The 25,712-nt window shown below is 46.6% G+C and overlaps 2 protein-coding genes across 5 annotated transcripts in view; one reads left to right on the top strand and one right to left on the bottom strand.

Annotated features, from left to right (window-relative positions):
• dnmt1 (DNA (cytosine-5-)-methyltransferase 1) overlaps positions 1-25,712 on the top strand; it is a 102,816-nt gene that overhangs the window by 52,179 nt on the left and 24,925 nt on the right. Inside the window, exons 31-34 of one of the 3 annotated variants that reach the window (XM_069927422.1) lie at positions 250-413; positions 1,379-1,495; positions 2,231-2,318; positions 4,358-4,716. In XM_069927422.1, coding sequence (XP_069783523.1) covers positions 250-413; positions 1,379-1,495; positions 2,231-2,318; positions 4,358-4,404 — 416 coding nt within the window. In that variant the 3' untranslated portion in view covers positions 4,405-4,716. Of the gene's footprint in view, positions 1-249; positions 414-1,378; positions 1,496-2,230; positions 2,319-4,357; positions 4,717-25,712 lie in introns of those variants that run through there. The other 2 variants (XM_069927423.1, XM_069927424.1) reach the window with 2 other exon arrangements.
• On the bottom strand, positions 5,064-24,244 carry eif3g (eukaryotic translation initiation factor 3, subunit G). Of its 2 annotated transcripts, XM_069927434.1 has the most exons (11): positions 24,140-24,244; positions 23,998-24,044; positions 18,608-18,661; positions 13,213-13,301; positions 11,693-11,752; positions 11,058-11,162; positions 9,147-9,333; positions 5,953-6,060; positions 5,623-5,759; positions 5,426-5,532; positions 5,064-5,156 (listed from the first exon to the last, which is right to left on the bottom strand). In XM_069927434.1, exons 1-11 carry the CDS (start codon positions 24,148-24,150, stop codon positions 5,141-5,143), a joined length of 921 nt encoding a protein of 306 aa, XP_069783535.1. In that variant the 5' UTR covers positions 24,151-24,244; the 3' UTR covers positions 5,064-5,140. The 2 variants fall into 2 exon arrangements, with proteins under 2 accessions (XP_069783535.1, XP_069783536.1); XM_069927435.1 differs by lacking the exon at positions 18,608-18,661 and having other exon boundaries at positions 24,140-24,243.

Raw genomic sequence — 25,712 nt, forward strand, 5'->3', positions numbered from 1 at the left:
TGAAGCCCCAGTCAGCAAGATTGCAGCATTCCTGTATCAAGAAGGGTTACCTCATGGTTGGGCTTTATACCTGTGGCCTTCTCAACAGCCTGGTCCAAAAAGCAAAAATGTGTTAAATTTGACGTTAAGTTCTCCCATTTTTTGACCATCGCATTGCTACGTTAATACAAATCTCAATTCTGCAATGTTTCTAAGTGGAAGAGGAATTCTGAGAGCAGAATGATTTCTAACTCCTGTTTTGGCTTCCAGGTAAGCAGTGTGAGTCAGCTGACAGGCAGTTCAACACGCTCATTCCATGGTGTCTCCCCCACACTGGAAACCGACATAATCACTGGGCTGGACTCTATGGGAGGCTGGAATGGGATGGATTTTTCAGCACGACGGTCACCAATCCCGAGCCGATGGGTAAACAGGTAAGAGGATGGTGCGTCAAAGGTGAAATTTAATTGACAGAAGGAGAAGACGACGAAATGAACTGACCCAGTGGGTAAAAGTAGATGACACAAATTTCCTGTTGATTTTGATTGTGTGAGATGACATTGTTGAATGGGTTTATTGTATCATATAAGTTGAACGTTGAGTGGGTGGGGGGGGGGGTGAAGGAGGGAGGGAAGGGAGGGGGAAAATGACTCTGTGTATATTCAAGAGGGAAATGTTTGTGTGTATTTTGGTCAGTATGGTTCGTAGCGCGAAAAATTTAAAAAGTGAAATTTAATAATCACAGTGAAGTATTGACACCTTGAGATGGGTGCAACATCTTGAGCTGAGCTGGTTTGAACATAGCCTGAATCCAGTGTCAATCAGATTGTTGGTTTGAAAACCCCAATTTGGAAATAAATAATATTATGGGTTATTTACACCATACTCATAATTTGCTAAGTTCCAACTCACAATGGCATCAGCCTACGTGAAGACTTTGAAATCTCTTTTTTGCCATTTGGCAGCCTGACCATTTCAAGTTAATGTATCGAGCTGGTTTACTTGGTAAAAAGCAGAAAGCTCTTTAATTTGGTGTCTGACCTTGACCAGTGGCAATGAAGTGCTGTAGTTAGAGTGCAACTTCAGGGGAGGGGGTGTACTTATTTTTCATGTGTCACCTACCTCCTGCTACGTGTTGGTGGGACTGTAAAAGGGGAAGGAACTCAGCTGCTGTTTTTAACTAACACGGAAGGCAGCCAATAAGCCTAGCTTTTACCCAAATCCATTAATATCTTTCAATACCAAAAATTCTTCAGTTGATGGGATATCACTTTCATTTGGTGGAAAGAGGCCCTGGTGACTGAGCTGCTGAGAGATTTACTATGCGGGCATGATGGGCACTCAACAGCAGCAAGAGCTAAAGAGCATTTATGAAGAAATCTAACACTGTATCTTTCAGGGTCGTGTTCTACATCCTGAGCAGCATCGTGTGGTGAGTGTGCGAGAGTGTGCGCGCTCCCAGGGTTTCCCAGATACATACAGGCTGTTCGGGAATGTTTTAGACAAGCACAGACAGGTGGGTGTTACTTGTTCTTTTATTTAAACTCTGATTGTAAATTGGGTATATGTAATTAAACATGGCAACCTTCACCCAGCAGAATTGCTGAGTGACCATACATGAAAGGAGTCATGCCTTACTGACATACTGCTCATTTTGGACAAGAGCAGGCCATTTGACCCTTGCGCCTGCTCTTCAAGTCTGGAAGATTACAACTGATCATCTGCCTTGCTACACTAACCTCGTATTAACATCAAAAATCCATCAATCTCTACAGAACTTCTATTTTTTTTCCAGTGAGGATGAACTTGGATGTTACTCCACGGTCCACATCCTCAACCTGGTCTTGATTCCCTGAAGCCCTTCTCTTCCTTGCAATTGTCACATTTACGTCTGTACTTGGTCTCTGCCACAAAATCATTGATGGATTGTGAACAGCACTGCTCAAGCAGGCTGGCTACCAAGACTGAGGAGCAGAAATAGGCTCTGCCCTGCCATTCCATCATGAGATGATCTATTTTCTCACCCAGCCCTTCTCCCCATAACCTTTGATAAGATTGTCAGGCTCAAGAGGAATTGTGTGATGGTATTGGTAGTCGTTTAAGGGCGAGGCCCTTGGCTGGGATGCGTTTGAAAGTGCCTGGCTTCTGCCAATACTGGTACAACAGGCTGATCAGATGGCCTGTACATCCAGCGTAATGGGAACACAGCAATGCTTTCCACTAACTACAGTACTGCCTTTAAAATTCTCAGGTTGGCAATGCAGTCCCACCTCCCCTGGCTAAAGCTATTGGCGTGGAAATTAAACTTTGCGCACTTGAGAGGAAGAAAGGGAACACGGGTAAGTGGGATGAAACATGCAAGGGTACAACTATTTCCTCTTCATGACTAATGTATCCCTCACCCTAATCAACATTGAGGATGTGAACCAGGCCCTTCTGTGAATATCACTGTTGAATAGGGCATTCCAGGACATGGCTTGAGAAAGTGGTGAGTGCTGGTGTTCCTGTTGCAATGAAGTTGTGAGGAGTCATTGCACTGTTGTGTGTGTGTGTGGTGGGTGGGATGCCAATGGGCAGCTTGTCAGAATTTGCGCGCCGATACTGATGTGGGAGGGGAAGTGTCTCTAAATAAAATAGTTTCATTTTAGTCATGAAGGTCACCAGCCAGGTCTTCAGAGTTGATTTTTAAACCTGTGGTAGGAGGATGTCAGGTTCAGTTTCCTATAGATTTACTGGAGAAATCCTCTCATCTGGTCTGGGGGTGAATTAATTTGTAATCTTGTGCAATAGATGCCAGCTCGTCAACCCATTTAAATCAATTTGCTGTGGTGAGGTGCATCACTGTATATGAGACTTGTAACTTCAGCGTGACCAACTGCAAAGGTTTGAAGGTGTGACCTTTATCTCTTTTAAGTTAGGTTGTGAGTTCCTGCAGTACCCCCCCCCCCCCCCGCCCGCCGCCAGCCAGTGCAGAGTGTAAGAGTACCATCCTCACCCTCCAGCAACACTATCTGTAAGCTGCTGTGTCATCCAGAGAATAGGCTGAAGGTGATTATGAAGACCAACAACAACTCCTTATTTGGCAAAGCTGTTATCTATTAACCCCTGGGTACACGACCTGATATAATGAAACCTATTCAGTCATGCATCCCTTAATGTCCACGATACATTCTGTGAAATAGGACGTTTGTGTGAATACTATGTTTTCTACTTGGCAAAGCGATAGAATACTGTAGTGTACCTATATTGATTAAATAGCTAAGATACTGTACACATACAGTACTGTATTTCAGCTAATGTATCTGGCAATGAGTTAAGTAGGTTAATACTGTACAATATTGTAAACTTTTTATTTATAAGTAGGAAAACTTCACATTAAAATAACGATGGAAAGTACAGAACACCCACAGATTTCCTCCCTTACCATGGTCCGGGGCTCCAAGCATGCCTTTCAAGTGAAGCAACATTTCACTTGTATATCCACATGTACTGCATCTGGTGCTCCTTTTGTGGCCTTCTCTACATCGCTCAGCACCTCTACATCGCTCAGCACCTCTACTCCATCTGTCATAACAGAGACCTCCCATTAACTAACCAATCACACTCGCGTCTGTCCATGGCCTTGTGTACTACCCCACCCTGACCACCCACAGATTGGAGGAACACCATCTTATTTTCCATCTGGACACTGACTTCTCTGTTTTCTGCAAAACTTGCTTGCCTTTTCTTTCCCCTCCCCCTTTTCAATCTTTCCAGTTTTCCCCTTCATCCCTTTTCCACACCCCTTCCCCTCTTGTTCCATCATCTCCCAACATTCCCTCATACCTTGAAGGGCTCAAGCCCGAAATGTTGATGTGTTTTTATCTTTGCTCCATAAAGGACACTTTGACCTGCTGAGTTTCTCCAGCTTTTTGTGCTTTTACTAGGACTTTTTTTACTATCAAGACAGGTATTAAAGGTTATGTATGTATTGTACCATTTTACACACCTAACAGCGTAATTGTTTTGCTTACGTGTTGCATTCGCGACATCCCGTTCTCCAATCGGGATTTCTGAACCATTATAACCCTACGGGACAATGGATGTCGTGCATGACTGTACTTGTATGGAAAAGTGGAAGTTTGTGTAAATATCCAACTTGTGAGCCAGGTGGGAGATTCCCTTGTGGCAGTGCTTCCTACTGTCATGGAGTTGTCCTGCTTTGCAAAGCAACAAAGTGTGGTGAAATTTGTAATCATATTTGCGTTTGTCAAGTCACCTCAGGTCCACTTTGACAATTGTTGTTGCTGAACTTGAAATTCAGTCCAACATTGATCAGGCATGTTGGATAAGAACACAAGGCAAAGTTACAAAATTCAGTACTCTATACTCTTTCCAGCAGAGCCCATCAAACTAGAGACCATGGACACCGATTCATCTCTGTGAGCTCGATGTGCCCACCAAATCTTCGTGCACTACATTCAAGGCAGAAATAAGATGGGATTCCTGTGACTGTGTGAAGCGATGTCCTTTTTTTAAACTGGCTGATGTGAAGCAGTCACTGAAGATGTAACATTGTTTTTAGTTAATGAACAATTTCCTCTGGATTGTGCAGTGCTGTCATGCATTGTGGATTTTAATGTGGTTTTTAAAATGCACAATATTTGAATAATTGCCCACTCCTGCAGTGGTAATTCATGTTTCATAAACTTGTAGTTTTTATATGTTGTAATATTTCAATAAATATTGTAAGTGGAATGCTTTGTTTATATTTGGCAAGTTCTCTTGTATCCTGTTTTAGTTGACAGAGTTCCACAGCTCTCGATGACTTTTTTTTATTCATGTTGGAGGTTTTTTAAACCTCCCTACTTGCCCCTTAAATGACGTGAGGAATAGCACAGTGGGCCAGGGCACCAGTGGCAGAGTTCCTGACAGACAGAACTAGGTTATTTTCTAATAGTTAATTCATGGTTGGCATTTTCATTTCTGTTTAAATTTCCAAACTGCAATTTAACTAACTCCTGCTCAATATTATTTCTATACACAAATGGCAGGGAGAAGGACCTTGATGTGGAGAGGAACTTGCATGGGAGGCTCGACAAAAATATGATCCAAACATTTTATTTGAGATTAATGACCCTGGCTTTAGTTTGAAGTTGGTTTGCTCAGTTGACACGATCTTTCAGTTGTTTGATGGCCTAAAAAAGAAAGTTTGCATTATAAGACAAAATTAATTAAACACCTATGTGTCAGAATTACCCCTTATCCTAAAGGAAGAGACAAACAGGTAAAGATTTTCATCTTGGTTGTTACTTGACAAGTATTCCCAGAAAGATTTCGACATGGTAATCAAAGGATTGATGTACAATCCTGCCACAGTACACAAGGGTTCCCCTCTACATACCTCCAGCAGTCTGACAGCAGCTGGAAAAGCTTTGGAACAAAGCAAGTAATTTAAAAAACTTACTTGGCCCATTCGACGTTCAGGATTAAATGATCGTAACCAAAACCAGAAACACCAGCAATGGCTCTGGCTGCATCCTCGCGACGATGGAAGCTGATGAAGGCAAAACCCTAAAAATGAAAACACAACCAGATTGCTCTGAGTACCGACATCCAGCAGGAACAAGCTGCCAGCCCAAATCAAGGGATCAACAGCATTACCTTGGATTGGCCAGTGTTCTTGTCCTTAGCCAGGTAGATCCGAGAAATAGAACCAAAAGGTCGGAAGAGCTCCTGCAGGTCAGTCTCCCGAGTGTCCTCTGAGAGGTTGGTGACACGGATTGTGGCATTGTCATCCGCTAGGGAAAGAAGATGTAAAACGTGTCAGAACTATATACAATGTCTGGGAATGCCTTGCTTTTACGCCAAGACGTGGTTACTGGACAAGCTCACTGGGGAGGCAATATTTTCAGTGGAAGGAGCAGTGTTTCTGCCATATTTAAAATACAGTGCGTGGTATTTAACCCTGTCCATCAATCAGGGCCCTCTCACCTCTGCGGTTTGTCTGCATCGACTCTCCCCGACGATTGGCCCCATCTCGCAGGCTTGGTGGAACGTATTTCCCAGTCTTGCTCTGAGCTGGTTGGACTGGTTCAGGATCTGGGGACAAGACATGAAGCAATGTTCTATAAAAATTCACACAGAAACCACCCTCAACTTTAAAGTGGGGCGCTCACATATTTTTTTTAAACTGGCTGAACGTGAAAACAGAACCTGACAGTTTTGTGGAGTGCTGTGGGGCTGCTACTTGGTGAGAGTGTACCTTTCACGCAAGTCATTGAGACACATCAGTAGCTAAGTACAGGCCACTCTACTGCCTCACCATTCTGCACAATCATGGTTGAATTGCCCTGGCCCCTAATTTCCTAAACTTTATCCATTTCCTCTTTAAATACACCAGTGATTAACTCTGGAGTACAGAATTTCGCCATCCTCTGGTTACCTTTCATTCTCACTGGAGATCAGTCAGTGTCCACCCTGTTGAGTCCTCAGGATGTGATATTTTAATAGCTCCTGGCTCTTTCTAAACGGCAAAGAATTTACATCTAAATTTTTTAGCACTGTGACAGCTTTTGTCTCGGGCGGCGCGATGGTGGCCGGGGTTTTAAAAAGTGCGCAGGTCCATCAGTGAACTTGTTTTCAATTTGAACACTACAACTCTTCATTTCGCACCGCAATACAGCGACCACATTGGTGACCCCAACGGGCCCAAAAGGCTTTTGGACCCCAAACTACCTGAATTCTGGACAAGTTGAGTCATAATTACACATTTGTCAAATAGTGGCAGATGTCACTAAATAGTACTATGTGGTAAACACCCTCAAACAAGAAACAGCAGGTCGAGTAGTTGACTTCCTCAGTGATCCACCAGATCACGGCAGGTATCTCCACACACACTGTCTCTCCCGACATGAGCGAGCTCCTGCACATGGACAGCTTGGGTGACCGGCCCTGTCAGAGCTAATGACCAACATGGTGGCGCTGGCAGATGGTCTTAAACCTTGCTTGCTCTTTGAGCTAACGTTCTTACAACAGCTGCCAGAGGATATCCGCCTCATGTTGGTCGCTGAAAACTTTGCAGACCCCCCCCCCCCCCCACCCTGCAGATGTTCTGTGGCGCACGAAGCAGCGAGTGCTGTGTCACACCCAAAGGCCCAGGCCTCACATGAATTAGTGATGAGGAAACTACCCCAAATAAAGTCAGAGTTTAGGCCAATGGTGGGGCATTGAAGAGTGCAGGAGAAAAGGGGGATACGGAAATAATGATACATAGTTCCCTGAAGGTGAAGTCACGGGTGGATAGGATGGCGAAGAAAGCTTATGGTATGCTGGCCTTTATAAATCAGAACTGAGATGTTATGTTAAAATTGTACAAGGTATTGGTGAGGCCAAATTTGGAATATTGTGTAGTTTTGGTCGCCAGAGTATAAGAAAGATATCAAGAATTTGGAGAGAGTGCAGAGAAGGTTGACTAAATGTTGCCAGTGTTACAGGGTCTAAGTTATAGGGAAAGGTTAAATAAGTGAGGTCTTTATTCTTTGGAATATAAAAGGTTGAGAGGGGATTTGATTGAGATATTTAAAATTATTTGGGGTATAAAGTGGATGTGGAGAGGCTTTTTTCCTTGAAGAAAGGGGGAGATACAAACAAGAGGACATGAGCTGAGAGTTAGGGGGCAAAAGTTTAGAGGGAACATGAGGGGGGAACTTCTTTACTCAGTGGCGGGTGTGTGGAATGAGCTTCCAGACGATGTGGCGGAGGCAGGCTCGATATTAGCATTTAAGGAGAAATTGGATATGTTTATGGACGATAAAGGAATGAAGGGTTATGGGTTGAGTGTAGGTCAGTGGGAGAAAGTGTTCGGCATGGATCAGGAAGGGCCAAGTTGCCCTATTTCTGTACTGTAATTGTTATACAATTATATATAGTCGTGTTGTTGTCCCACAGTGCCAGAGACCCAGGTTCAATCCTGAACTCTGCCTGTGTGGAGTTTGCACACACGCCCTGAAACCATGAGGATTAAGCCCCCCCCCCCCTGTGAACGATCCAGTTTCCTGCCCTATCCCAAAGATGACCAGCCTGGTCGGTGAAATTTGGGGGAGGTGCTGAGGATATGAGGCGAATGACTTTGATGTAGGGTTTATGCAGAATGGTCAGTACTAAGTCAGTGCCTGGAGGCTCTGTCCTTGTGTAGTATCCATGCCGACAGGCTAGAGGAAATGGTCATAAATAGGTCACACCAGGTTAAAACAGCTGATGTCCTTCCATTCAGTGAACTGGGTCAATTTTTACTTAGTCCAGTAATTTGCCAATTCCTTCCTTAATAAATGTTCGATCAAGTCTGATCCACCATTCAAATCACAAGCATCTACCCACTTGCCGGCTTTCTCCCTGTAACCTTGATGCCCCAACTAAGCAAATAACTGCCAATCTCTGCCTTAAATACACCCAACAACCTCACTTCCACAACCACAAATTCCACAGACTCAAGACCTCCACCACTGTTTTATTTTATCCTGAAGCTTTGCCCTCTTGCCTGAGAATCCCCCACCATGGGAAACATCCTTGCCACATCTACTCTGCCCAGGGCTTTCAACATTCGAAATGCCTCTACGATGTTCCTTCCACCCCCCCCCCCCGCCAGCCCCATCCTTCTGTACTCCGAGTACAGTCCAAAAACCCACAATTGCACCCCTTTCAATTCCAGTAAATCTTCTCATAACTCTCCAATGGCTCTTCCATGTAGCTCCTTGCATTGGATTACATTCCATGAAGTAGACTGGAGAGTAGAAGGTTGAGGGGGGGGATTTGATAGAGGTTTATAAAATTATGAGGGGGATAGACAGAGAAGATGTGAATAGGTTCTTCCCCTTGAGGGTAGGGGAGATTGAAATGAGGGGTCATAAGTTAAGGGTTAGGGGACAGAACTTTAGCAGTAACATAAGAGGAAACTTCTTCACTCAGAGAGTGGTGGCTGAGTGGAATGACCTCCCAGAAAAGGTGGTTGCAGCAGGGTCAATTCTGTCATTTAAGAGAGGGTTGGATGAGTGCATGGAGGGGACGGGTGGGTTATGGAGAGGGAGCAGGTAGGTGGGACTAGAGGTAAATTGGTGCGGACTAGAGGGGCTGAGATGGCCTGTTTCCGTACTCTAATTGTTATAAGTGTACAGACAATTCTTAGGTACCTGATCCTTTCTCCTTCTCAGCAGTGGAAAGCCCCAGCTGCTCGGCTAATTCCTTCTGCATGGGGCCCAGTGTGTCTTTGTACGGGCACCGTGTGGTCCAGTGGTCGCCTTTACAGATTCGGCAAGACACAATCTTCTGGCCTTTCAGTTTGGCCATCGGGTCGTCCTCTTCTGTGTTATTTAGATCCTGTGAAAAACATAAAAACGTCAATTTATTGGAGGCACCAAATAAACCAAACCCTTACAAGCAGTGAGAGGGGCTAAGAAACACTGAGCAAGGAGGCTGATTGGAGCTTCGTGTGCAGCCTCACTTTTTCTGAAGACGCCATTCAGTCATTTTACTCTGGCTTCTGTTCTATCAGCAATGTCCCCTGGTATTTTGCTGTCAGTTTGGGACATGCTTCTGGAGGCTTATTGAATCTGCAGCACAGAGAGAACGGCGCAGAGACTGTGGGTGGGTAATTTCCAGCCCAGATCCCACAGGATACGGAGCAGGTCAGGCTGACACCAGCTGTTGGGACTGTTTCCCTGCAATATCCACTCTCAGCTTGAGAACTGAATCCACTGTAATGTTTGGGTTCCATGCTAGAGGAAAGACATCAAGCAGATGTTCACCAGAGGAAGCTCAGCCACGATCTTCAGCGACGTGGAGATATCCTGCTTTCAAGAAAATTAGGGGCGGCAGGTTCGCGTAGCGGTTAGTGCAGCGCTGTAAAGGTTCAAGTCCAGCGCTGTCTGTAAGAAGTTCATACGTTCTCATGAGCTCTGGTTTCCTTCCACCGTTCAAAACGTAGCGGGGTTGTAGGTTAATTGGGTGCAATTGGGCGGCATGGGCCGAAAGGGCCTGTCACTATGCTGTATGTCTAAATTTAATTTTTTTTAAATTTAAAATAAAATTTAGAGGGAAATTTAACAGATAAAATATTGGGTATGAGCGGCTAAGAGGACCAGTAGCTGGATTTTAAGATTTTAGTCATAAGAATCACGAGAGGATTTGAAGAGACTGTTTGCAGGCTAACCTGATTGTGGTCTGGGACACTAAAAAAGGGCAGAAAAAACAGATCCAAAAGGAAGTCTCAAGGAAATTGTGGTGTTAAATAGAGTGGAAGATGCATTCTAGGTGCTACAAGGTTTTAAATTCAGATGGGATGGCATGGTTAGTGTAGCAGTTAGCGCAACACTGTTAGTGCCAGGGACTGGGGTTCCAATCCTGCGCTGTCTGTAAGGAGTTCTCCCAGTGTCTGTGCGAGTTTCCTCCAGGGGCTCCGGTTTCCTCCCACTGTTCAAACCGTATCAGGGGTGTAGGTTAACTGAGTGTTAATGGGCTGCGCTGGATGGGTCACGTCTCCAGAATGGAGGACCATCGCCTTCCCAAGATCGTGTTATATGGCGAGCTCTCCACTGGCCACCGTGACAGAGGTGCACCAAAGAAAAGGTACAAGGACTGCCTAAAGAAATCTCTTGGTGCCTGCCACATTGACCACCGCCAGTGGGCTGATATCGCCTCAAACCGTGCATCTTGGCGCCTCACAGTTTGGCGGGCAGCAACCTCCTTTGAAGAAGACCGCAGAGCCTACCTCACTGACAAAAGGCAAAGGAGGAAAAACCCAACACCCAACCCCAACCAACCAATTTTCCCCTGCAACCGCTGCAATCGTGTCTGCCTGTCCCGCATCGGACTTGTCAGCCACAAACGAGCCTGCAGCTGACGTGGACTTTTTACCCCCTCCATAAATCTTCGTCCGCGAAGCCAAGCCAAAGAAGAATGGGCAGTACAGGCTCATTGGCCGGAAGGGCCTGTTACCGTGCCACATGTCTAAATGAAAGTTTTATATTGAGGCAATAGCCTCAGGTACGTAGCTTCAGCCTTCAAGTGTCTGAGCACTGGTCTCTACACGCCTCACTTCTCACCTCTTTGTTGGTGATGAAGGTCATGTATACATCATCACTGACCGTCGTCGTGGCAACATTGGGACCTGGTGGGTCATATTCGGAGGTTCCAAATTTCTTCCAATTCTAGGAACAGATAAAAGTCCATCACAGTTCTGGTTGCAATTTTACACATTCTTCTCTCCCTATCCCCCCTCCCCCGAGGCTCAGTACGTCACACTCCCTCCCTGAGGCAACAGAACCACGATCCAAGTCCCTCACCTGAAGCTTCAGCACACGGATTTTGAAGCCGTGGTGCTGGGAGAAATTTGAGAAATGGTGAGCAAGACCCTGGAAAGGTTGGAAAACAAGGGTGCCCGTTTTGAAGAGAATGTTGATTAGCCAGCAAGTCAGAGTACCTCAGCTGGTGGAGGGGAGGCAGGGGAACAGATCCTAATGCTGGATAGTGCACAGCGGCAGAGCAACAGAGGACCTAGGTTAACAGTGTGAGATGTGGGAGGACAGTGGAAATAATCAGTTGAGAGGTAACCAAAGCACGTCCACATGCACACAGCCCAAGTAACTGTCCTCACACTATAATCCGAAGACAATGGATTACCAAAAACCCTCCTGTCTGGTGTGGCAGTTCCACAAAGACATTTGCTGAGGACACTCACTTTTCTCCTGGCCACCGCTTTCGAAGCTTTCCTGGTTTCAATTCGGAACGTGCGGATGATCTGCAGAAGAATAAATGTTTGCCTTTTTTTTCAAGTGACGGTGCATCTTAATTCCCCGCCAACTCCCCAGTGGTTGGAGCTGAGGATTGTCACCGTCCGTTGGGTCGGAAACACTGGCAAAGCTCACGTCAGACAATCCCTGGGGATGGTGGCGAACCTCTACTGAAACCACTGGGTGATTGAAGTCCACAAGTGTACAACGTTGGGGAGGTTTTGTTTCTCCCCGAGACAGTGGTGAGGCACTTTTAATACAAAACCCGATAGCTTCAAGGGTTGCCAACACCGGCTACTTACTATGCAGCGAGTGTTTGATCTCCAGTTGCCTGGCCGGTAACATGAACAATGGTCAACGGTACAATGGTCAAAAATGAGGGCCTGTTTTAAGGTGCAAGTGAATCTAAATATGGAAAAACTTAAATAGTCATGGTCTTTTTGGCCAGGTGAGTCTAAAACTAGAGGGCATAGGTTTAAGATGTGAGAGGGAAGATGTAAAAGGGACTCAAATGCAGATTAGCCAGCAAACCACTGGTGGGGAGCAAGGGGAGCTGCTCCACAGGCTTGTATTGCCCGGTCCTAATGCCAACAGTTCTATAAAGGCTTTGAATGGATTTAAATTTAAAGGCACCTGGTTTTTTCAAAAAATCTTGCAGAGGTAAATGACCAAGATGGCGCCTGTGCTGGGCAGCGTACCACAAGGGGTGCAGACTGCAGGGGAGCAGCACAGGGAACCAGAAAAGGGCTTAGGAGATGACCCTATGGGACAGTGAGCATGGCAGCGGACTAGCGAGGGGGTTCAGTGGCTGAAAGGCCCACTCAGGCTGCAAGCAACTTGTGGTTGACGAACCCTCAGCGGGCTGCAAGGCTCATGGGAGCCAGGTACCGGAACTGGGATTCAAAGGGCTCCCCAAGGGCCTCAGGTGATTAAGGGCTTCCTGATCGGATCAAAGGTTTGGATCTTGAGCTCGGGTTGCCAATGGATCTGACGGGAGTCTGCGCGGCCGCAGGAGTGCTGGAGGGGAATCCACAGGCACTCCGTGAAGGGAGTCTCTCCTATTAAGGGCATCTCATGGCAACAATTCGTTTGCCTTACGGCAGAGAAAATTTGAAGTATATCATGTATATAATTTTTTTTATGTATTATTACACGACAATAAAAAGCTTTGACTTGAACTGCCAAAGCAAGTTGTGGAAAGTGCAATAATGAAATTTAAAAGATAGGAAAGATTTCATGGGCTAAACCTGGGTAAATGAGAACAGCTCAGGCTTGATCAGGATGATTGAATTGGGCCAAAGGGCCTCATTTCCATGCTGTTTGGCTCTATACCGCCTGTAAAGGGTTAACGTGGATCGTGGCAGCCAAAGGCGCACACCAACAGAAGCTCGTCCTGAGAATGATCACATCAACTCATTGACTTGGAGCATGTCAAATAGCGGGTCTCAAAGCACCAAAGAAACCTCACCTTGAATTTCTTCCCATCTTCATCAATTTTATACTCAATGACAGTTTTAATATTTCCTTTGATTAATTCCTTTGGCGAAGGCAGGGGACCTGGAGATAGAGCAAATGTAAAATGAGTGAAAGCATGCTGCTGCACTGGTGAGGGGATTGTGAGGGAGAGCTCAGTGTCTGAATTCTCACTTCCCCAACTCAGCAGCAGTACACCCAACATACAGGCCTTTCAACACGTCAAATACCTGGACCCCCAATTGCACCCATCCCATGGTCCTGCACCCATGCCAAACTCAACCCTCAGCAATGCACGATCCTATTCTAACATATTCCTAACACAACTCGACCAATCCCATTGCTCCACCCTCTCCAAAGATTTGCAGCAATATCCAATTAACCAACCCAGAGTCTTGGAGGAGTCCCATTTCCTCATACAACTCCTCCCCTCACCATGGTCCGGGGCCCCAAACAAGCCTTTCAAGTGAAGCAACACCTGTACATCCACAGGATTGATTTACTGCATCCGGTGCCTTCTCTACATAAATAAGTCATAGATCGGGAGATCGCTTCGCTCAGCAACTCCGCAAAATCAGCGACCTCCCAGTAGCCAACCATTTCAATTCTGAGTCACACTCCCATGCTCACGTATGTCCATGCCCACCCTGACCTCCTGCAGATTGAAGGAACACCACCTTATTTTCCATCTGGGCACTCTCCTGCCAGATGGCCTTAACATTGACTTCTCTGCTTTCTGCTAAATTTATTCACCTTTCTTTCCCCTGCCCCTATCCAGTCTTCCCTTTCCCCTTACCCACCCAGCTATCCCTCCTCCCCCGATCACTGCTGTCCCCTCCCTCCTCTCTTCACCTATCATCTTCCCCCAACTTTCTTTAGACACCTGCCGGCAACCTCTCATATTTTGAAGGGCTCAAGCCCGAAACGTCGGTCATGATTTTTACCTTTGCTACCCAAAGGTCACTGTTTGACCAACTGAGCTTCTCCAGCATTGCATTTTTACTTCAAATACATAACTTACTTTTGTTTTAAATCTCACAGCCCTGCATGTCAAACTAATCTCAATGCCCCGTTCTCTCCTACAGACCTGTTTCAATCGATTACCTTGCCCTATAGCCCAGTTGTTTTTCCCCGTTCTTCAGTATAAACCCAACATTATCCCACTCTCCCCACCACTGCCTTGCATTCATTTCGAACTGAGACTATCCTCTTCTCAACGCTTTATCCCTGTATTTTCATGTATTTCCTCTCTGAAAGTGGAAGGGCTTTGATTTTTCAACATCGGGGGGGGGGGGGGGGGGTCTGTTCTTTAAGCAAAGTTTCTTTCAGCAAAATAAATCCAACATTGTCAAACAGCCAGTAGCTCCTTTTAAACTGCAGTACCTGGGTGGCCCTCCTGGGACCCGGGTGTGATTACTGGGGCAAAGGTGCTGGAAGCACCATTAAATTGTCAACCTGGTGATTTAAAGGGATCCTGCCCACCCCCCCAATGATGCGTCACGCATTCAAAAGAAATACTGCCGGATGTTCAGATGTCAGCTGCCCTGTGGCGCCCGCATGCAAATGCTGACATCACCGGAATAAGTGGGTCGGCCATTTTCCTTTTCAAAGCACCCGTGGATGCGACCGAGGTAAGTTTAACTGGGTTCCTCTGAGGTAGGTCACGGCCCCAGTTGGGTTCCGACAGAGTTGATCGGGTTGGACCCTTTCTAACTGCCATGTAACTGGGGCGCTAACTGGGCAAACTGCCCTGTTAACTCTATTCTACACAGCAGTTTGAAAGGGCTTAGTGAACCAGAAGATTGGACTGACAATCGAGAAACCAAAGTGGAATTGGAATTTTGAAAAACTCTTCCACGATGAGGACCAGATAAACCACTGGTCTGGAGTAAACACACACCAGGATCACTCACGTCATTCAGGGAAGGAAATCCCAAGTCTGAACCTAGATAACACCATACCATCTCACGTGGGTAATTCAAATATCCCTCACACAGCCCTGTAGGCCACTCAGCAAGTAATCTGATAGCCAGACAATATCTGAAGGTGCAAGAGGAATTCAGTGAACCCAAGTAGCAAGTATCATACCTCTCAAAGGAAGATTGTGGCAGCTGTTGAAGGTGAATGACCTGAACCCCAAGATTTCAGTTCTGGGGTTTGTCAGGGCAATGTCTAAGCCCAACCTCCGTCAGCTGCGTCCCTTCTCCACAGGGGCAGCAGGAGGGGGCATTTGTTAATGATCAATTCCATTCACAGCCCCTCAGCTCATAGTGAGACCCCAATGACAAGGCCGACAACTGCAATCAGCAACTATAGTCAAAATTCATCTGCAGGAGTGAGAGGTGCCCATTAACATTCACACCACAGAAGAGCCAGGCTCTGAGGATGGCTTCAGTCAACCTACAAGGGCTCAGTTCAACCCCTCATGTGAGAGCAAGTGATGTACTCCCTTGTTACCGCACTGGAGCACCAACTTGGGTGACATGCTCCAACCCACAGCCTTTTGAATTACTGTACATCAGTGTACGAGATGATATTTGAATGTTAAAAATGTCACCCCAAAACCAGGGGCCGTCTGATACGCCAAGTATCAAATCCCACCTTAATAAAAATACATTATAAAACCTTAAATAATGGCACAGCACATGAAGCTAACAGCATGCGCCCAGTCCTTCAACCACGGCCTCTGCAGATCTTCGTGTCTTACCTCACCATTTGCAACAGCGGATGAACAGCAAACAATCAGCCAGGGTCCCAGCCTCGTCGGGCCCATCACAATGAATTTTCCAGTCACCTCATACCCGGGACTACATGTGCAATGAGCGGAGGCACTGATTCTAGAGAAGCATGCAGCAGACGTGGACAGTAAGCTCACAATGCTAAGTGTGAGACTTGGGAGTTGTCCAAGTAGAGTCAAGGGTCCAAGTAGAGTCCAAGTAGAGTCAAGGGTCCAAGTAGAGTCCAAGTAGAGTCAAGGGTCCAAGTAGAGTCCAAGTAGAGTCAAGGGTCCAAGTAGAGTCCAAGTAGAGTCAAGGGTCCAAGTAGAGTCCAAGTAGAGTCAAGGGTCCAAGTAGAGTCCAAGTAGAGTCAAGGGTCCAAGTAGAGTCCAAGTAGAGTCAAGGGTCCAAGTAGAGTCCAAGTAGAGTCAAGGGTCCAAGTAGAGTCCAAGTAGAGTCAAGGGTCCAAGTAGAGTCCAAGTAGAGTCAAGGGTCCAAGTAGAGTCCAAGTAGAGTCAAGGGTCCAAGTAGAGTCCAAGTAGAGTCAAGGGTCCAAGTAGAGTCCAAGTAGAGTCAAGGGTCCAAGTAGAGTCCAAGTAGAGTCAAGGGTCCAAGTAGAGTCCAAGTAGAGTCAAGGGTCCAAGTAGAGTCCAAGTAGAGTCAAGGGTCCAAGTAGAGTCCAAGTAGAGTCAAGGGTCCAAGTAGAGTCCAAGTAGAGTCAAGGGTCCAAGTAGAGTCCAAGTAGAGTCAAGGGTCCAAGTAGAGTCCAAGTAGAGTCAAGGGTCCAAGTAGAGTCCAAGTAGAGTCAAGGGTCCAAGTAGAGTCCAAGTAGAGTCAAGGGTCCAAGTAGAGTCAAGGGTCCAAGTAGAGTCCAAGTAGAGTCAAGGGTCCAAGTAGAGTCCTAGTAGAGTCAAGGGTCCAAGTAGAGTCCAAGTAGAATCAAGGGTCCAAGTAGAGTCAAGGGTCCAAGTAGAGTCCAAGTAGAGTCAAGGGTCCAAGTAGAGTCAAGGGTCCAAGTAGAGTCCAAGTAGAGTCAAGGGTCCAAGTAGAGTCCAAGTAGAGTCAAGGGTCCAAGTAGAGTCCAAGTAGAGTCAAGGGTCCAAGTAGAGTCCAAGTAGAGTCAAGGGTCCAAGTAGAGTCCAAGTAGAGTCAAGGGTCCAAGTAGAGTCAAGGGTCCAAGTAGAGTCAAGGGTCCAAGTAGAGTCAAGGGTCCAAGTAGAGTCAAGGGTCCAAGTAGAGTCAAGGGTCCAAGTAGAGTCAAGGGTCCAAGTAGAGTCAAGGGTCCAAGTAGAGTCAAGGGTCCAAGTAGAGTCAAGGGTCCAAGTAGAGTCAAGGGTCCAAGTAGAGTCAAGGGTCCAAGTAGAGTCCAAGTAGAGTCAAGGGTCCAAGTAGAGTCCAAGTAGAGTCAAGGGTCCAAGTAGAGTCCAAGTAGAGTCAAGGGTCCAAGTAGAGTCCAAGTAGAGTCAAGGGTCCAAGTAGAGTCCAAGTAGAGTCAAGGGTCCAAGTAGAGTCCAAGTAGAGTCAAGGGTCCAAGTAGAGTCCAAGTAGAGTCAAGGGTCCAAGTAGAGTCCAAGTAGAGTCAAGGGTCCAAGTAGAGTCCAAGTAGAGTCAAGGGTCCAAGTAGAGTCCAAGTAGAGTCAAGGGTCCAAGTAGAGTCCAAGTAGAGTCAAGGGTCCAAGTAGAGTCCAAGTAGAGTCAAGGGTCCAAGTAGAGTCAAGGGTCCAAGTAGAGTCAAGGGTCCAAGTAGAGTCAAGGGTCCAAGTAGAGTCAAGGGTCCAAGTAGAGTCAAGGGTCCAAGTAGAGTCAAGGGTCCAAGTAGAGTCAAGGGTCCAAGTAGAGTCAAGGGTCCAAGTAGAGTCAAGGGTCCAAGTAGAGTCAAGGGTCCAAGTAGAGTCAAGGGTCCAAGTAGAGTCCAAGTAGAGTCAAGGGTCCAAGTAGAGTCAAGGGTCCAAGTAGAGTCAAGGGTCCAAGTAGAGTCAAGGGTCCAAGTAGAGTTAAGGGTCCAAGTAGAGTCCAAGTAGAGTTAAGGGTCCAAGTAGAGTTAAGGGTCCAAGTAGAGTCCAAGAACAGGAAGTAGAGCTCAAAACCTACATTTGAAGTGGAAAATCTGGGGTCGTCTTGTATGCCAGTCATCTTGTGTGTCGCCATATACAAGTAATAGGAAAGAGTGCAAACCATCTGCCCCTCCCAGGTGAATGAAGAGAGTTTGGGGCAGATTTTGAGCTACACCTGTTTCCCCAGTCAACCTCCTCAGCTTAGCTCAGCCTGCAAGGTGAACACAAACTGAGTTCTACAATCGCACACAGGGTCGCACAGTCAGGGAAACACTGTTACACCCCCAGAATTCAAGAGCGGGGAAAACCGAACCCCGCACTGTCTGTCAGCAGTTTGTGTCTACGTGGGTTCCCTCCGGGTACTCCGCTTTCCTCCCACCTTTCCAAAAACGTATGGGGGTTGTCAGTAATTGGGCGGCCCAGGCTCATAGGCTGAAGGGGCCTGTTACTGTGCTGCACGTCCAAATTTAAATATAACTTTAAATTTTTTTTAAACTTAAATGTACCTCCAGTCAATCCAAGGTAGAATCTCTCCAAGTGTGTGTCATTGTGTGATACGGAATTAAGCAAACCATTAATACTAAAGTCTTAACTAACTATTGTGTGCTACTCTGCCTACCTTTCTGAGTCGATCCATTCTCATCTCCTTCAAATGTACTCTCAGTATTTTTATCTGGAATGGCAAAGTGATTAAACATTCCACTGAACAAGCACAGGATGATAAAAGGGAAGGGACACAGCATCACACTGTGCAGGGCAGGTTTGAGAGCAGCCATAATTCGGAAGGGAAAGTATTCTACCCACCGCAACCAAACCACGTGCAGGTAAAATCCTGCAACTGCAGGATCTGTGCCCAAGTTGGTGGCACCTGTGCTTGGCAGCAGCCTTGAGGGGTTACAGACTCCAGGGAGGAGCAGACCAGTGCAGGGCACCAGAAACGGAAAGACTAACCCCCCTCCTCCCCCCCGTTGAGAAGGAAAGGCAGGGAGACAACCCTACAGGACATAGTCCACAGCAGCAAACCAGCGATGGGCTCGGCGTTGAGGAACCAACACAGGCTGCGGGCGTCTTGCGGTCGGGGGTCCTGTACGGGCTGCTGGAGACTGGCTTATGGGAACCAGGTATCGGAACCAGGGTTCAATAGGGTGCTGAGCAGGAAGGGCTCCCGAAGGACGCTGAAGGCTTCATCACGTCAGAGGCTTGGATCTGGACCACAGGTTGCCGATTGTTTGAACTGAACCAGTGCGGTTGCAGAAGTGCTGGAGGCAAATTCACGGACACTTAGTGACTCCCTTTTGCTCCTCTTATTGTAAGGGATGCCGATCGACACCAACGGCAACTCTTTTCTGGCTTTCAACACAGCAGGTGATTTCACGGAATATTACATATTGTGTATTATTGCAAAACAATAAAGAAATCTTGAAATCAATCAATCCACTTTCCATCAGTCTTCTCACCAATAGGAGACTTTAAGACATGGGAACTTTTACCTTCTGCTAAATTTTAAATATCCCTCACAAAAGGGACTGGAATGATCAAAATCACTGCCATTTCACAGCCACCTGCAAACGAAACTGAACCAGCCCCTTCTCATACTCAGTGTCTCGCCTTCTCTACCAGCCCCAGACAAGGTTCTCATAGCATCATCGACACCACGGCTTCTACTTTATCAGCCGACACCACCTCAGCCTCAGACCGGCTTGTACCAAGTCACAGCCATGCCTGCTGCAGCAGGTCCTCACCATCCCAACGCACTCTGAGCCCCTCAATCGCCGGCCCAAAACAGTCAGCAGTGGAGAAGGTCAAGAACTTCCAATTCCTGGATGTCAACATCTATCCTGGGCCTCCAGGTCAATGCAATCATGAAGAAAGCTCACCAGCGACTATACTTCGTGAGGAATTTGGAAAGTATTCTGTCTGATTACATCACTGTCTAAAACGGAGGTGCCAATGCACAAGACAGGAACTTAGCCAGTGATCACAGGCATCGGTGAAGACTCCAAGCACAGATACAAAAGGTGTTGTCTTAGGAAGACAGCATCTATCCTCAAGGACCACCACCACCCAGGTGATGCCCTCTTCACTCTGCTACCATCGGGAACTCCCAGCAACACAAGGACAGCTTCCTCCCCTCTGCCATTAGATTTCTGAATGTAAACTGAACCACAGACACTACCTTTCTCCTCTTTTGTACCAATTTTTTTTAAATGTAATTTTTGGCATCTGTAATTCTGCCAAAAAAACAAATTTCATGACATTCATGACAATAAATTCTGATTCTGAGTTGAACATAATCCATATTACTGTTTAGGGGGCAAGAACTCCCAGTGCACATTTGCCCCACCACTGTTACTTAGATCGAGGATTGTAGACTGGGTTGCTGTTGGCCATTTTGGATCTGATCTCATTGGTGGAGTCTTGACACTTGTTCAGAATTTCCTTTTAGTGGCTGCCAGAATGGCTCGATCGAGGCGGCACTGTCTGGTGGAAAACTGTCTCATCCTACAGCCTTTTGTCGTGCGTGGGGTTCGATTTTTCTAACGTTAGCAGCCTGTGATGAATCAAACTCTTGGCATCCCAGTTGCCGTTGCTGCGTTGAGCTCTGACATCATCAATAATAGTGATTATTTTAGGGTCGTCTCCCCTGTGTGGTCCCGGTTGTGATTCCTCAGGATTGCCACTACTTGTAGGTCAGGGGTGGCCAAATCTTTTTTTTGGTTGTGGGTTACATAACGAAAAATATAAGGAGTCACGGCCCAAACGATATTCAGCCCCTGCAGTTTTCAACCACTGTCGGCTCCTTTAATAGGCCTTTTAAAGCCTGTTCAGTGATGACAGCAGGCAGACTGGGTGGTTGGATTCCACGGGGGAGCACTGAGACTTCGCTCCCCGCTGGTCCACACCAGTGCTTTTTTTTTCCTAATGGACCACTTAAAAACAGGCAGTTGGCCAGGGGGCCCTAGTTTGGCCACCCCTGCTAAAGGTGCACTGGGTGTTGGTTCGGGGGTTGTTCTTCCACACTCCCCATTGTTGCCATTCAGTTCGACGTGGGCCATGTGGTCACAATCTGGTCCTACTGGAGGTGCACCCTGCTGGAACTTGTGGCGTCTGACCCGAAGCTCTGGATAGCTCCAGTTTATCAGAATATACTGTCATGAACACGCATCACAAAATTTGTTGTTTTGCAGCAGCTCTAAATTAAAAAATAAAAGTGCAAATTAAGAGAAAAAGTGAGGTACTCTGTGGTTCCAGAGAAATAGCATACAAGAGCAGGGATGCAACGTTGAGACTCTATAAAGCCCTGGTGAAAGCTCACTTGGAGCTTTGAGAAAAGATGTGCTGGCATTGGAGAAGGGTTCAGAGAAGACTTACTGGAATGGTACCAGGAATTAAAGGGTTATCATATGAGGAAAAATTGTCAGCTCCTGGACTGTACTCGTTGGACAGACTTGAGAGGCATTTCAAATGCTGAAAAGCCCAGATAGAGTAGGTGCGGCAAGGATGTTTCCCATGGTGGGGGAGTCTAGGACAAGAGGGCACAACTTCAGGATAGAAGGAGCCAATTTAAAATAGAGATGCAGAAAAAATTCTTTAGTCAGAGGGTTGAGAGTCTGTGGAACTTATTGCCACAGGCAGCTGTGGAAGCGAGGTCATTGGGTATATTTAAGGCAGAGATTGACAGGTATTTGATTAGTCAGGGCTTCAAGGGTTACAGGGAGAAAGCCGGGAAGTGGGGCTGTGTGGGGGATGGATCAGTTCATGATAGAATGGCAAAGCAGACTTGATGGGCCCACTGGCCTACCTTTTCTCCTCAATCTTGTGAACTTCTTCATTGTCCATTCAGAAATCTGATGGCGGAGGGAAATAAGCTGGTTTTGCACAGTTAGGTGTTTGTCTTCAGGCTCCTGTACCTCCTTCCAGATTTAGATGGGAGCAAAGGGGGGACTTTTTTTAACCCAGAGTGACAAATACATGGAGAACACTGCTGTAAAAAGTGGCAGAAGCAGAGTTTCTGAAAGCACAAGTGTCTAGATGAGGACTTGAATCACCAATGGCAGAGAAGGGTGTGACCCAAATATTGGTATATGGGATTAATACAGAAGGGCGCCCATTGGTCATTATAGATATGATGGGCCAAATGGCCTGTTTCCATTCTGTATGACCATCTCAGAGGGAGACACAAGGAATGAAAAAGCAGGAACAAACTTTCAAGAAGAGCATGGCTGATCTTCTACTTCATTAACCAGTTTCCTGCCCTTTTATCAGATTCCTTCAACATCCAGACTGGCCTCCGTGTTGAATAGGATTTCATAACAGTCCAGAGTGTAGAGTTCCACCATCCTCTCCATGGTTCTGAAATGGCTTGCTCCTTATTTTGAAACCACAGTGCCCAGCTCGAGACTCCATGAGAGGAAATATCCTTCCTGCATATATCTGTCAAGCCTGCTCTGGATGCTTCACTGCGGTCATCTCTCATTCTTCCAAACTCCAGAGAACATAGGCTTACCCTACTCAATCTGTCCCATGGTGAGAGTATCCACTCAGCAGTGTGTTCCGAATTTCAACCATCCTCTCAGGCAGCCATTCTGAACCCTTTTTTTGCTATGGCCCCCTTACAATTCTGCTCAAAGTTGATGGGCCACCTTCTCCGCGATGAGGTCACATTTAATTGCTTTTTTTTTCTGTTCTTCTCCCCTACCGACTACATAATAAAGATAAAAGATATTTTATAATTTCAGTTCATTTCCCCCCACCCCACCATGAGAAAAATCTGGTATGTATTTTAAAGACCTTATGTACACATCTAAAATGGGGAAAGGTTTCTCACTATTTATGTCACTACCCACTTATTAGTGACAAAATACCTAGTTTACATAAAGGCTCTTCTGCGAGCAAATTAACAGGTTATCTCTAATATTCATACAGTCTTGTAAACTTAATTTGTTTATATCTCGAACCCTCTTTGCGTCCTCAGAGCAAAGCTTTTCCTATTATTGCATCTCAGCTGCAAATTTGGAAGTATTTTATTTGGCCTCTCAGACAAATCAATACATAGCAAAACTTTGATATTTTTATATCTGTGGTGGCCCGCCACCGCAGCGATCAAACTGGTACTCCAGGTGACAAGCGCATCTGAACGCAGCAGATCGCGCAGTGGCACTAGCCCTAGCAAGGCAAACAGACAGACAAGCAGCAAGGGCAGCTTAAGAAGGGCCAGCGACCCCAAAATGGCGCTGGCCCCCGCTGCACAGCCAGCAGAGCGCGCGGGGAAGAAGGGATTATCGTGCAAGAAAGTTTCTGCACACAGGAAACCTGCTTTTGTTATGCAGGCCATTCCGTCAGCAACTGGGGCAAACAGCAGGAACATGAGAGGTGTACAAGTCGGCTTGAGCCCCAATAAATCACAGAGCTTGACCTGACTGCACTCGTGAGTGTTCCTTCCAGTCGAGTAGCGCGCGGCTAAATATCCATTTATTTGAGTTTTTTTTGAGGCTGCTTGAATTCCAAATTTTACTGTAGATTGGGAATAAATGGTGCCAAAGCCCCACCCCCCTCAACCAAATCAGTCAAAAGTATGTACCACTTAATCCCAGGGGTTTCTATCCATTAGCCAATTCTCTCAATGATATTTCACCACTCCCAATTCGTATCTTGTCAAACATTTGCACAAAAAACATTACAGGTGTAAGGCTAGAGGCCAATACACAGAGAGGAAAGGAATAGCTTTCAAGATTTAAAAACTTTCCAAACGAACTGGGTCACTATCTTCCATAGGCCAGGCTAGTCCCTCCCAGACCAAGCCAGGCCAGGGCCAGGCAGCCCCCTCCCAGGCCAAGTCAGGCCAGGGCCAGCCAGCCAGCCCCCTCCCAGGCCAAGCCAGGCCACGGCCAGCCAGCCAGCCTCCTCCCAGGCCAGGCCAGTCCCTACCAAGCCAGGCCAGGGCCAGCCAGCCCCCTCCCAGGCCAAGCCAGGCCAGACCCTCCCCAGCCCCACGTGTCAGCTCCTTACCCTCGTCTCCCTCCTCCTCCACCTGATCGGCCCAGCTTGGCTTCGAGCTGCGAGAGAGAGAGAAAGAGAGAGAGAGAGAGAAATATGCAGCAATTATCAGCGGCAAATCCCCCCGCGGTCCCCCCCGGGCAGCAGCACTCACTCAAAATCCATCAGCGGCGTCCACTCAGGGCGGCGGACCGGCGCCACAACTCCCAAGAAAGGCGGAATCTACGCACAGCGCCACCGCCGACTGGGAGGAGCAAACATCGCAGCGCTCACAGCGGGAGGACCGAGGAAGAAGAGTCTCACAACGTCATCGCAAACTGGGAGGACCAAGCAGAGCAGCGTTCACAGCATCACCGCAGGCCTGGAGGACCGAGTGCCAGAGAGTGACCACAGCGCCACCCGCAGGCTGGGAGAGACAATGGCAACTCAGTTCCTTCCAATAATCAGGGATTCAGAAAGATTCTCAATTGCCTCTCATAAACCGTAAAAACACCCAATAATGGAAATATAATCTCTCTCAAAATGAGTGGAGAGAGAGCAACAGTTAATGTTTCACATTCATGAAAGTTTGCTGAATATTTCCAGAATTTTGCATTGCAATTTCTGATTTCCATTTTAATAAGAGTTTTTCTTTCATTTATTCCCTTTCATCTTGGCTTTTGCGCAACCCCAGTCTAATCGTTCAACCCAGTCTGCAAAGCAGCATGCCTTCTTCACATCTTCCCTGAATCTTTTACCCCTCATAGTGGTGGTGAGTGTGATGTGTCCAGCATTGCATGTGTGAGGTGTCCAGGGCAAGTGTCTGAGCTTGAGTTGTAAGTGCGTGAAGGAGTGGGCACGAAAATGTGTTTAAACATAGCCATGTGTGTAGATGTGAGTATGAATGTAGGTCGGAGTGTTAAGTGAGCACAGGAGTGTGTTAGAGCGAATGTTGTCTGAAGGTGTGGAAGTGTGAGTATAACTTTCAGAGTGAGTCTATGTGAGTTTGAATCTACAAATAGAAACATGGAAACATAGAAGATAGGAGCAGGAGAAGGTCATTCGACCCTTCGAGCCTGCTCCGCCATTCAACGAGATCATGGCTGACCTTAAAGTTCAGTACCCCATCCCCGCCTTCTCTCCGTAACCTTTAATACCCTTATACTGAAGAAATATATCTAATTCCCTCTTAAATATATTTAATGAACCTGCCTCTACTGCCCACTGTGGCAATGAATTCCACAGATTCACCACCCTCTGGGTAAAGAAATTCCTCCTCATCTCGGTCCTAAATGGTTTGCCTATTATCCTCAAACCATGGCCCCAGGTTCTGGATTTTCCCATCATTGGAAACATCCCATCTGCATCCATTCTGTCCAGTCCTGCCAGAATTTTATATGTCTCTATGAGATCCCCTCTCAATCTTCTAAACTCCAGCGAGTACAATCTCAATTTGCGCAATCTTTCCTCATAAGTCATTCCTGCCATTCCAGGTATCAGCCTGGTGAATCGCCTCTGCACTCCCTCCATTGCAAGAACATCCTTTCTTAGATAAGGTGACCAAAACTGGTCACTGGTCTCACCAAGGCCCTGTACAGCTGCAGTAAGGTATCCTTGTTCCTATACTCAAACCCTCTTGATATGAAGGCCAACATACAATTTGCCTTTTTAACCACCTGCTTTATGATCAAGCATTTATGTCGAGGAGTGTGTGTGTGAATGTATACAGGACTGAGAGTGCATGTGTA

This window comes from Narcine bancroftii, chromosome 3 (genome assembly GCF_036971445.1).
Source record: "Narcine bancroftii isolate sNarBan1 chromosome 3, sNarBan1.hap1, whole genome shotgun sequence".
NCBI classification, from domain to species: domain Eukaryota; kingdom Metazoa; phylum Chordata; class Chondrichthyes; order Torpediniformes; family Narcinidae; genus Narcine; species Narcine bancroftii.

Bases quoted from the DNA above. Each gene is read 5' to 3' on its own strand.
- eif3g (XM_069927434.1), bottom strand. The intron at 11,753-13,212 runs GTGAGGTTTCTT...ATTCTTCTGCAG, and splicing joins AAGATGGGAAGAAATTCAAG to ATCATCCGCACGTTCCGAAT. The intron at 5,760-5,952 runs GTGAGAGGGCCC...TTCTTTCCCTAG, and splicing joins GATGCAGACAAACCGCAGAG to CGGATGACAATGCCACAATC.